Source organism: Microcebus murinus, chromosome 12, assembly GCF_040939455.1.
Source record: "Microcebus murinus isolate Inina chromosome 12, M.murinus_Inina_mat1.0, whole genome shotgun sequence".
NCBI classification, from domain to species: domain Eukaryota; kingdom Metazoa; phylum Chordata; class Mammalia; order Primates; family Cheirogaleidae; genus Microcebus; species Microcebus murinus.
In genome coordinates this window covers 28,775,575-28,787,792 of record NC_134115.1, presented here as the reverse complement: position 1 = coordinate 28,787,792, position 12,218 = coordinate 28,775,575, and the positions used below count along the sequence as shown (strand labels likewise).

The 12,218-nt window shown below is 43.7% G+C and overlaps 1 protein-coding gene across 2 annotated transcripts in view; it reads left to right on the top strand.

Moving 5' to 3' along the window:
* ENTREP1 (endosomal transmembrane epsin interactor 1) overlaps positions 1-12,218 on the top strand; it is a 69,911-nt gene that overhangs the window by 49,297 nt on the left and 8,396 nt on the right. For both annotated transcript variants that reach the window (XM_076008643.1, XM_020289300.2), the window contains exons 4-6: positions 3,466-3,594; positions 5,053-5,160; positions 5,293-5,426. In XM_076008643.1, coding sequence (XP_075864758.1) covers positions 3,466-3,594; positions 5,053-5,160; positions 5,293-5,426 — 371 coding nt within the window. The remainder of the gene's footprint in view (positions 1-3,465; positions 3,595-5,052; positions 5,161-5,292; positions 5,427-12,218) is intronic.

The following is a 12,218-nucleotide window of genomic DNA, read 5'->3' as shown; positions in this document are numbered from 1 at the left end:
GTGGCTGACTTATTGTGCACAGTTGTAATGTTTTTGAGATTCATCCCTGTTTATGTATTGTATCAATTGTTTTGCTTTTTTATTTTTTTTGCAGAACAGTATTTCATTATATAAAAATACCACAATTTTTTTTATCCATTCTCCTGTTGATGGACATTTGGATTGTTTCCAGTTTGGGGGTTTTATGAACTAAGCTGCTGTGAATATTTTTGTATAGGTTTTTGGAGGGGCCTGTTTTCATTTCTATTTAGTAAAAAACTCTACCTAAATATGGAATTTCTGTGTCATGTGGTGTTAAACAGTTTTCCAAAATAGTTGGGAAAATAAGTTTTTTTTTTTAAATTAAAAATGAGTGGTCAATTCCTTTATTATTGGGCTTAAACATACATTTTTGCTAGTGGCTATTTACCTCTCCACCAGCAAAAAGTGTTTCTTCCTCTTTAAATTTTGCCAGTCTGATGGGGCTAAAGTGAGAGCTCTTCATTAATTTGCAGTTTCCAGATGGCTAAAGATGGTGTTGTTATTTTTAAAAAGTTGTCCAGAAAATTCTACCATGCAACCAGGGTTGAGAACCACATTGTTGGAAGATGGAGGAAGGAAGACAAGGGCCTGACAGCTTCGAGTAACAGTGTCTGGGTGGAAGGGTGGATGTTTATCATTTAGAATTGGGGAGACTTTTGCAGGTTTGTTTGTGGATTTGTTAAAGAGATTGAAGAGAAGTTAGAATAAGACTTTAGAAATATTGGGCAGAGATGGGATTAAGAACAGAGGCGAAAGTTAGATTTGGCAAGGCGCAGGAACAAAGAGAACAAGGAACACACAATGCACATTTACCTGGAATCATTTTGCCCAGAGCCTCAGGGCTTCCTTGTATCCAGTGGGCAAAGTAATTGATATTCATGATCATTTGTATAATGATTAAACTTTCAAATAGTCTTGTTTAAAGGGATTAACTTTCACCCATCTGGAAAATTTTGCTATCCAGACTGGCTCAGCCCAAAGGTTCCAGATAGCCGAAGTTTCTGTGTGCTCGGACACCTGGTGTTACGTGAGTGACATAGCATAGCCAGATGTGCGCAGCCCACGCAGGCTGGTTTCTCCCCGAGCACCTTGTATCCATAATGCACTTGTGTGGGAAGGGAGTACTTGGTAAGGTGACACCTAGCATTGTCTGAGGGGAAGTAGAGTCCTCCGGTAAGATTGTGAGGCTTACACCAAGTACAAGAGATAAAAATTGCCCTGTGTGATGTTGAAAAAAGAGACTTTGGTTCCTGTTGGGAGGAGTGAAGCTTACGTACACCAACAGAGTCATCTCCACTAGCTGCTTATTTCTTACTAGCAAATAGTGTTGTTAGTATTTATTTATTATTCATTTATTTTTATTTCAGCACATTATGGGGGTACAAATGTTAAGGTTACGTATATTGCCCATGCCCCCCCTCCCCCCTCGAGTCAGAGTATTTTTATTTTTTTACTGTACTCCCTCCCACCCCCACAGTCTGTTGTTAGTATTACAAGAGGAAGTTCTCAGCTTGAGACTTGAAAGGAGAAAGGAGGCATATTAATGGAGTGGTATTCACCTGCTGACGTTAGCCTGGTGTATGGGCTGTTATTCATCACGGAAAAGGGGCAGAGAGAAAGCTCCCACCCGCCTAGGCCCTCCCTGGAGAAAGCCCGTCTGAATGGCCGAGGTAGTTTTCCTCTAGAAGGCGAGAGCTAGCGTGGATGTTAGCAGCAGGGCGGATCTGATGCATCTTCAAAGACGTGAGGTGAGGGAAGAAAGGTTCTCACAGAAACAGCCTTGTCTGTATGTGGGGTTATGGGTTTAGGGGTGGGAACACAGCTGAGCCGACAGTCCCCACAGCAAGACCAGGAGAGAGAAACCAAGTGGGGATGAATTGAGAGACATTACGGAGCCCACGGAGGTGACTCTAGATGTCATTCCTTATACCAGAGAAAGAATTTATAGCAAAGTGCGATATCATAAGGCATCCATTTCAATGTGGTTTCAGGACAAAGAATGGGAAGTCTTATAGAATCTGTGGAGTTCTAGAAAGGGCAGAGCTAATCTGTGAGGGAAGAACTTCAGCACAGTGGTTGCCTCTGGGAGGGTGGGGGCAGGGACTGATGGAGAAGGAGCATGAAGGAAATATTCCGTGTGTTGACGAGGGTTTGTTTTACACTGGTGTATGCTTTACTCAAAATTTCTTGAATGGTACACTTAGGATTTGTGTATGTAAATTTTTTGTGTGTGTTTGTGAATTTTTTTGTGCGTATGTAAATTTCACCTCAACAGAAAGAGGAACTATAACCAAAGCAAAAAAAAAAAAAAGTTATATAATCCAGTAGTGGAATTTTTTTTCTTAGCTGTCTAGGCAACTTGTATTATAAGGACCAAGTTTTCTCTCTCTGAGCTAGAAAAACACCCTGAAATTTATTATTAAAACTGAGGTTAAAAATCTTAAATAAGGAAAAAAAGTATTTTTTTTCTCATTTAGTAACTTAAACACTGCAGATGCTCAGTCATTCCTAAAGATTCCTGAAGAATTTTGCAGTTAATAAAGTCAAAGTTGCCTGATTAATTTAATAATTAATGGAAGAGGTATAGCCTTTCCCCTTTAGGCAAAATAGAGTGGCCAACTTCAATAGCTCAAGCAGCAGAGCAAGTAAGACTGAAACTGTGCCCTAAAATTATGCATCTTATTAACCAAAATCAGGTGTTATCTATATTCACAACCTAACTCAAGGAAAATTTGGAAAAGTGACCACAAGTTTGCAAAGCATCTCACTGAAAGTATACGAAGTTACTCATCAGCGATGTTATCACCTCAAGTAAAACAACAAGAATCTGTGACTCTACTGAAATGTGAACTAAGAGGTCCCTTTACGCCTACATGGTCTAGGGCTACTGCTCACAGAATGTACCATGTGCTTCTTGCAGATATGTGGTAGATTGGACTTGCCTGCCTTCTTGGAGTTAGATGGGGCCATGCGATTTGCTTTTGGCAATGAGATTGTGAGCTAAGGTGACGAGTGTCATTTGCAAGAGGAAGCTTCTAGCTAGAGTTGCCTGATTTAACAGGTAAAATTACAGGACTCCCGGTTAAATTTGGATTTCAGATAAACAGCTACTAATTTTCTAGCATAAACATGCTTTGTGCAATGTTTGGTGCATACTTCTACTAAAAAAATATATCTGGGTCCCTAAGGGAGTCTGATGAGCAGAGTCCCCTGCTGACCGGAGGATGTGTAGCGTATTTAGGAAATAACCTTTGCTGGGTAAGTCACTGAAATTTTGGTTTCGGTTGTTGCCACAGCACATGCTAGCCTATGCTGACTGATAGAGGCATTACGTGCCGTGGAACCCTGCCGTGTCTCATTCTGTAGGACTGTTGCTCTGTACGGGAGCAAGCTTATTTATTTATTTTTAATAACTAAGTTATTGTTCTACCTTTTCCCCTGAAGGTGGATTTAGGTGAAGGCAAGATCTGTTTCTGTTGTGAAGAATTCCAGCCAGCCAAATGTACAGACAAAGAAAATGCCTTGAAACTCTTCCCAGTTCAGCCGTGTAGTGCTGTGCACCTGCTGCTTAAGGTACTTTGCCTGGATCCCCACCCCCACCAGTAACACGCCCCTCAGTCCCCAGAGCAGGCAAAGTTACTCGAAATATTCCTATCTGTTACCTCCCTCCAACAATTAAGCTACTGAAAACAGGTATGCGCGATCCCTCATTGTGACCCAGAGTCAGAATTGAGTGCAGAAAGAACCACAGATTATGGTGTGTGTTAAATTATGTATGGGCGATTTTCTTTGTGTTCAGGAACTGTCAGATAGGAAAAAATGGAAAGAAGCCTGCCTGTATATGTATATGCGTGCACACACACACACATACATGTATATACATGCACACACATATAGGATGTAGCTTTTAGCAAAACCTTTAAATTGCATGCTCATTTGTCATTGTTCTGATGCTCGGATTTGTTGGTTTCAGTGAGTCCTGTGGGCTGGGGAGTGCTACCAGTCTGTGACACGTAGACTAAGGAGAGAGAGCGATCAGAAAATATAGGGGAAATTTAAGCACTTTATCTTTTGTTTAATAAGCAAAAGTTATAACAAGCAGACAAGATTTTAAAAACAAATGATTCCAGTTGAAGAGAAATACATAATCAGCCTTTATCAGGGAATTGGATGTAAATCGTGCCCTGACTCAAGGAACATTAGTCCAGTGAGTGACAAAATCAGCTGGTGGAGATTCCGCCACTGCTGGCTTTCTTTAGACCCTGTCTTGGGGTTATTTTTGGTGGGGGCCAGGAATCTCTAAGCAAAGAGGGCAGACTATTCAAAGCTGCCAGCCCTGGGTTCTGTGGGATGCAGAAATGGCCTGCTGTCTTTGGCTTCTGCATTTTTTGTAGCTGAGTCACCCCCAAACTTTCTGAGCCAGGCCTGAGCTTGGGGAAAGCCCCGCTAAGGAGCCAGGACTGTAGCAACAGCAACTTTTGGAATGGTCTTTGCTGCTATTTTGAGACGTGTGTTTAGAGGAAAGAAGTCCTATTTACACTCTCGCTGGCCTGGCCCCTGCAGCGTCCTAGCTGGGTGCTCAGGGCAGCACGGCCAATTGCTCCTGAAATAGAATCAGTGGCCACAAATTAAGCAGCGTGTGTCCTGGTGGGAGGCTGGAAATTGCTGTCCCTGCGGACACTAGCTTCAGAAGAGAAATGCGTTGCTCTCCTGGAGGGAACGTTTCCAGATAGTGTTGTGATGCTTGCAAAAAGGAATACTGTAATTGCAGGTCTTTCTGGGACACAAGAAGCTTCTGAGATAAGTGTCTGGAATTAAGAAGTACACGTTAGTGCATGAATGTCATAACAACAGCCAGCATTTATTCCAGCACTTTCCGTGAGCCAAACACCACCTACATTCTTCACACGCATTTCCTCATGAGAATTGTCTTATCCGGATAGTATTATTATTATTTGTTAACTTTTTTTACATTGCATTCTGGTCGTCTGTGTTGAGGTACGTAGTGGCGTCATTGTTTCCTTGTTCTAGAAAGTCCTCTTCGCTCTCTGTGCCTTGAACGCCCTGACCACCACCGTCTGCTTGGTGGCTGCCGCCCTGCGCTACCTGCAGATATTCGCAACCAGAAGATCCTGTGTCGTAAGTCTGAGCAGGGTGGCGTCGTGACCGCCTTGGCTGAGCCAGCCTGCAGACCCCTTTGTGTGATGCATTGCTTTTCTCCCCGGGTCCTTGTAAAGAGGGCTGTTGCCTAACTGCGTGCTGTTTAATCAGGATGAATCCCAGATTTCTGTTGAAGAAGTAGAAGAACATGGCCGTATCCCAGACCCGGATGACTTCGTGCCTCCCGTGCCTCCCCCGTCCTACTTTGCCACGTTTTACTCGTGCACGCCCCGGATGAACCGCAGGTATCGTTCCTGCGTTCCCCCCGCAGTCTCGGTGGGGTGCTCTGGGTTTTAGAGACTGGGCGGTCTCCAGAAATCATTGCATGGCTCTGACTTTTCTTTGAAATGTAGACAGATTATGTTGTTTTTCAGGGTTTTCTGTTCTCTTGGTCTCCCTTTTTGTCTGATAAACCAGATGAATCCAAAGAAAAGTCAGACTTTGACCTAAAGATATACGTTTTCAATTTCAATTAGCTTTCTAGGGAAAACTGACACCCAGGGAGATAACGGCTGTAATTTGACATGATTGAGAGTCACGGTTGCCCTGGAAACACTCCCAGTTATGCCAAATCGATGTTTCATTATAACACCATCAGCAGGTCCCTTACAATCATGACATTCTTCCCACCCATTAAAAAAAGATGAATTATTAATTGTATCTCCCTGGTCTGGAAAAAATAGATACCATGCTTATTCTCCTTTTCAAATTCTGGCTCAAAATTTTGACTTTCCTTAATCTCAAAAATTGTTATTTGTATTAAAGACTGAAATGCTGCATGCGTTCATCTAATTGTTAGCGGCTTCTAGAATTGAACCTTTCAAAAGAATGACTCCATTTATTCATTCAACGAACATATGATCAATCCTCTGCTGCTTGCTAGTGGCTGTGCTGGGTTATCGAAATGCAGAATGACTTAGATCTGCTTCCTCTTCTGCAATTAAGGAACTCATAGTGAAGGTCATTAAAATGAGCGTTGGAAGGATCACAGTATAGCACTCAAAAGAGAGACTTTGGATGCACAAAGTCCACCTAACCCAGAGTAGTGAGGTGGGTCAGCCAGCCAGGGATGGTTTCCTAGAAGAAGTGACCTTAAGCTGAGTTTAAAGGGTAAGCAAGCCTATATTTAATTTTCCAAAAGAAAATCTTTGAATTCCACAGAAAAACTAGTGTCTTTAGCCTAATAATTCAGAGGGCCAGAAATTTCTATTTTTTTTTTTTTTTTATCCTTGTACTACATGTAGAGATTTGTCAAGTAAATTTGGTGCTAGGCTTGGGGGTTTTAGAAAACCATTTTCCGATGTTCATGGCAGCCCTGTGTGACTTTGACATAGGTCACCAGTGCAAGCTACCACCCAGGTGTTCTTTTCATTGGGTTACCTTCCTGACGTGTCCCCCAGAGACATACCTGAGCCCCACCCCAGACCCTCCTCACCTGGGGAGGCAGAGGCGGAGATGGCCGCTATGCCAGTGGGCGTGTCAGCTGGGTGGACAGACGTCTCGGGCAGGCCTGTGGGACAGCTGAGCCTCTCTGTTGTTCAGGGAGTGCCCCGCTGGAATTTCGAAGCTTCATAGGCCAGGGTGGCTTCCCTAGACTTTCAGGGAATGAGCCAAGAACTACAGAGGCTGAAGAGACAGAGCAAGAAAGCAGGTGCTCTCTGTGGACCACAGGGCACACTTGCTAAGACCTTAGCCCCGTCTCAGGATGTCCGTAGAAGGCACGTCGGACGATGGTGAAAGTGTTATTTCGTGATTGGCAAGAGAAATGCCCTCTCTGATGAGAAGAATCCCTTGGCTCTCTGAGGTTGTGGATGGACGCTTGGCTGACCTAGGAGGAGGCGACAGACAGATTTAATTTCCTGCAGTGGCAGAAAGGGAAAGTGACTCATGCGGGTTTGGGAGTCGTGCTGTCCAGCTGCACGTCCTGTAGACTCCCTGACCTTCCTTTCCCTTCTTTCCTTTCCCTTCCTCGCTGCACCATAAAAATGCTTATCAGCGTGGGTATTTGTGCTCTCTGGGGACCTGGGTGCTTCCTTGGATTTGTGCCCTTGAGTTCCAAGACAGCCTCCGGCCAAATCCAGGTTGGAAGAAGACAAGCTTCTCATCAAGGGCTTGGTAACTTCAGAACTTTGCAGGAGGAAGGTGGAAGGAGGGAGGGTTAAAGCCATGAAAGAAGAGAGAAAGAAGATGCTGCCCAGTCTAAAATATATGCCTGGAGCCCTAGAACATACCACCAATGGGCAAAAACACCTTCGTTTTCTGAAAGTCTACAAATACCAGAGTGCAGCCTACTTTCCTTTTTAAAAGGGCTAAAGTTATTCACATTTAGATACATATTCTATCAAAGACATTTTAAAATCTGGATGACTTTAATATATTCGTGGCAAAAATCAACTTTATATACACTAGTTGCTTAACACCAATTGGTCATTTTCTTTCTTGTGAGCAGGCAGGCAAGAATATTTACCATTTTTTTTTTTTAATATTTCCACAACCAGTTATGTTAATATGGTTTCACACCATAGAGCCTCCCCATTTCCTGTAAGGTATTTCGACCTCTCAGGAGAGGTTTATTTATTTAACTGCTATAAATACAACCACTTGGTGCATTGGTATCTCCTTGAGAAAAAGCGTCTCAAGTTACTGTTATAAACAGAAACCCAACTGCAGTCAAGGCTCCTGTCCAAAAATGGGTTAGCTACTTTGTGAATTGCTTTGTACGTATACCAAGGGGCTCCACTCCGCCGGGGTGTCGCGCATTCTTAGAAAGTGGCTTGAGCCAGAAACCAGGGGAGACAGCCTCCCACCTGCTTCATGAATGTGGATCTGGTTTTGACTCTGGGGATGTTGCCTGTTAAAGAAAACTGAAGACTGAAGGAGTGGGAGCGAGGCTGTTGGGGGCATTTCTTAAAGCGGAGAACACTTCCCTGTCCTAAAGAACTCGAAACCTAAATTGGGGGGGGGTTCCTGGGGTGGAGGGGAGGGAGGGGCCCCTCTCCCCACTCCACAGGCAGCAACCCAGTAACAGGAGCAGCTCTCTAGCAGGCAGAGGAGGACTGTTCTCTGGTCAAAGGCATATTTGTTGCAGCATTACCCTGGGATACGTTTTTAAGGTCTGTTGGTAGCACTGAAGGCAGAGCGTGTTTCGCATGATCTGTTTGGATTTCCTCTCGGCTTCCGTGCTCATCAGCATGCGCCAGGGAAGGTTTTCTGGAGCCTTTGAGGATGGACTTGAAAAAGCCCAGGCTCTGGAGTCTCTGCAGAGAAGAAGGGTGCCCCTGGCCGGGTGTCTTACTGTTTCTGAGCCTCGGTTTCCTCATTCACCTGTGTCGCAACATGGCTGCTGGGAGCATTGTTATGAGATGAGGGACGTGAGAAGCTTTCTAAAAATAAAAGCTTGGACCGTGCTCTCCCATCGTGAGTTGCACGGTTTAAAGTGTTCTTGGTATGTGTCCTACTCTTTAAGAAACACTTAGTTCTCAGGCTTGCCTCTGTCTTATCAGGCAGCAGTTTTCTAAAGACCCTCTTTCTTAATAAAAATTGGACCAACTTTCCCAAATAGAACAGGGTTTTCATTTTGGCCACCACGATCCATTTCCTGTAGCAGTGGTGCTCAGCCCTGGCCGTGCATGAGAATCCCCCAGGAACACTGAAAGCAGACGGATTCCTGGGCCCCACCACAGGCAATTAGAGCAGAATTTCTAGAGGTGAGGCCTGGGCCAGTGAGAGTTTTGGAACTTCCCAAGGCAATTCTACTCTGTCGATAGGGCTGTGAGTCATAAGAGATCAGGGGGAAAAAATAAAACCCAAAACCAACCTGCCAGTCTATAGCAGACCCGTTTGCCTCATGGACCCTTATTTACCCAAAAGGGGTAAAAACAAGAAGTTGCTTCATAGGAAAGAAACTTTCCTTTTTTTTGTCAAACTCTAGCAGCATCTTCCATCAAAATGGGGCTTTTATGGTCATTATAATAATCGCCATAGAAGCTGTTTATTGTGTGGTGAAGTTAGATATAGTAAGCTCTTTCTCCCCCCCCCCCCCAGTTGTTTTTCTTTGAGAAATTCTGCAGTATTTTAGGATCTTAAGTGGAGCCCGTTCCCCTGACATCTTGGTCTTCAGCGAGCCCTCCCCTCTGTGCACACGCGCCCCACCACTGCGTTGGGAATGTGAAGCAGAGACCATCAGAGCTCACAAACACACAGGCAAACAAAGCTGGGGACATCAACTGTCCAGGCAGGGGACACTGCAGTGAAGACATGCACGTGTCAGTGGTTGAGAAGGAAAAGTCAAAGGTTTGTAAGCACTAGAAAAATGACTCATGGGGCTTATGTTAATTAAAGATTGAAGACTGGCCCTCCAGAGAGGACAAAAGGAGTCTATAGGTCTCGTTGCTTAAAACAAATTGTACCGTTCATCGGCCAGAAAGAGTCTTCATTCAGTTAGGTCCAGGAAGGGTCTGGCTTCTCAGAGTCATCCAGTATTTACAATTCTTACGGTGCTTTGCTTAGATAGGAGGGCTGGAGTGGAGCCCCTCGGCTTGTCCTGTTCTAAAGGGAGAATACCTTTTGCATGATAACTTTGCCAGGACCTCCTCTCTGCCCCCTGACAGAGGGACCCTTTTATGCTGGTGCCTCCCTTCAGACTGGACGCTTGGCATGTCACACTGCTGAGCCTGAAAACGTCTCCACTTCGGTGTCAGTGCGCAACCTTCTTTCTCGCTTCCCTTTCAGGTCAAGCAGGGAATGAGTCTAGTTTACGAACAACTATAAAGGGGAAAGCAGGAGAGCTTTCTCATCTTTTCTTTAAGCTGCAGAGAAATCTCCTTCTTCTAGATCCCAGAATTCTAGAAGTTTTGTTGATAGGAAGGAAGAACATCACGTCTTTTTCTACTTTTTTCTTCCACCAATCCCATCTTATAAATGAGCACAAGGAATAAAATGAAACAACTGTAAGATCACACAACAGCCCTCCCCCAAAAGCATTCCCCTGCATGTAGCTGGCCCCAGAGCGTGTCTTTTCGTCCATTCCTTTTAGGGCTTTTATTGTCTTTTGTATTTCAAGAGCAGGTAAACTTTTGCTGTTATTTATTTATTTTTTTTCATTCTCTCCTACTCTATAGCCCAAATACAGGCTTTCTGGCTTTTTATGTATTTTGTAATTATTTTAAAATTTAGTTTCTTCATTATCTGGATTCTCTTTTGTAGAACTTTCTATGAACATTGGCCAGAAATCTTGTGGGGGATTTTGTTTTCCTTTTTTTATTCTGCTACTGAGGGTCCCTGACCCACAGGGCAAAACAAAATCAAACCAACCAACCAACCAACCAGTTATCTAAGAAGCCCTTGAGAGGAAAACACATCTAACTTTATTTGGGTGAAGGAAGGCAGTTGGGAAAGAAAGCCTGTAATTTAGTAACCATATGGGGCTATAACACTTTCATTGGTAAATATAGCCAATGTAAATATTTAATCACGAAAGAATTTTTCAGTCCTAAACTATCTCCTCTTAAAGGAGGGGGAGGTGAAAAGTAAGACGAGAGGAGAATGAGAAAGAACAGAGTGGACATAGTGAAAGCCAGCAGGGTTGGGGAAAGGAAAGAAATTCAGAGGAGAATCAAGTCGAGAACAGCAGCCACCATTTTAATTACGTTAGCGGGACACGGAGTAGATTTGTCTCCTGAAGTTCAGCTTCTCTACATCCACATTGTTTGTTTCAGCGAAATGTGAGACCCTTTAAACCTGTCTTGTGTACTCTGAAATCTTTTTTTTTTATTTCGTCATATTATGGGGGTACAGATGTTGTTAAGGTTACATATATTGCCCTTGCCTCCCTCTGAAATCTTGACTTTGTTAATAGCTTTGTTGGTGATGGTGGTGGTGTTTGTATTACACATCAATGCAAATCCTTTTGCCAACTTGGCTGAGTTTACCAAATCAAGGTTAGGAGAAAACAGAAAGTGAGCCTTCCTTTTCTTTCCCTCCTGGCATTACCCTTCATATAGCCCTGTTTAGAAAAAATCTGTCAAGTCCCTAGCACCTCACATAGTGCATGGCGTGGAGCAAGCTTTCAATCAGTGTGTGTTGCATGGCCGGCTTTAGGAGAGGTCACTCCCACCGCATGCTGCTGTGTCTCTGAGCTAGGATATTGCTCACTCTCTGTTTTAAATTAATTCCTCCTTTCAAATATTCTTTCAACAAATACAGATTGAGTATCCGTTATCCGAAATGCTTGGGACCACAGAAGTGTTTTTAGATTTCAGATTTTTTCAGATTTTGGAATAGTTGCATAGACATCATGCACTGTCCTGGGGATGGGACACAAGTCCAAATAACAATTTGATTGATACTGTGTGTACATCTTATACACATAGCCTAAGGGTGATTTTCTGTATTATTTTAAATAATTTGTGCATGAAACACCTGTCAGGTAAGGTCAGGTGTGGAATGTTCTACTTTTGGCATCATATCGGCATTCAAAAAGTTCTGGATTTTGGATTTAGGATTTTTCAGATTAGGGATGCTCAGCCTGTAGTGAGTTTCTGTCATGAATCGGACATTAGGGAAACCCAGGTAAGAACTTTTTGTCGTGTACTCATGTAAGAAATAATTGAGTTTTTCTGAGTCCTTAGTTGTTTTTTAAAATTGAGGCAAAATTCATGTAACATGGAATTAACCGTTTTAAAGTGTTCAGTGGTATTTAGCCCATCCACAAAGCTGGGCGACCATCACCTTTATCTAGTTCCAAAGCATTTTCATAACTTCCAAGGAGATCCCCTATCCATTCAACAGCCACTCCCTGTCCCCTCCTCCCCACAGCCCCTGGCAACCACTCATCTGCTCTCGGTCTCTATGGATTCTTATTTGCCTTTTGACAGGTGGGTTTCAAAGGATCGATGGGGTTGTGTTTTACACTGCTGTCACTTGCCTAAGGAACTTTGTCGGAGAGCAGCTTATGCTATTCTCCTCCCCTGGCCCGGGAGGCCGTGGTACAGGGGATGAGTGGTTTTCCCCACAGTCTAGCATAGGCCAGAGCCGCT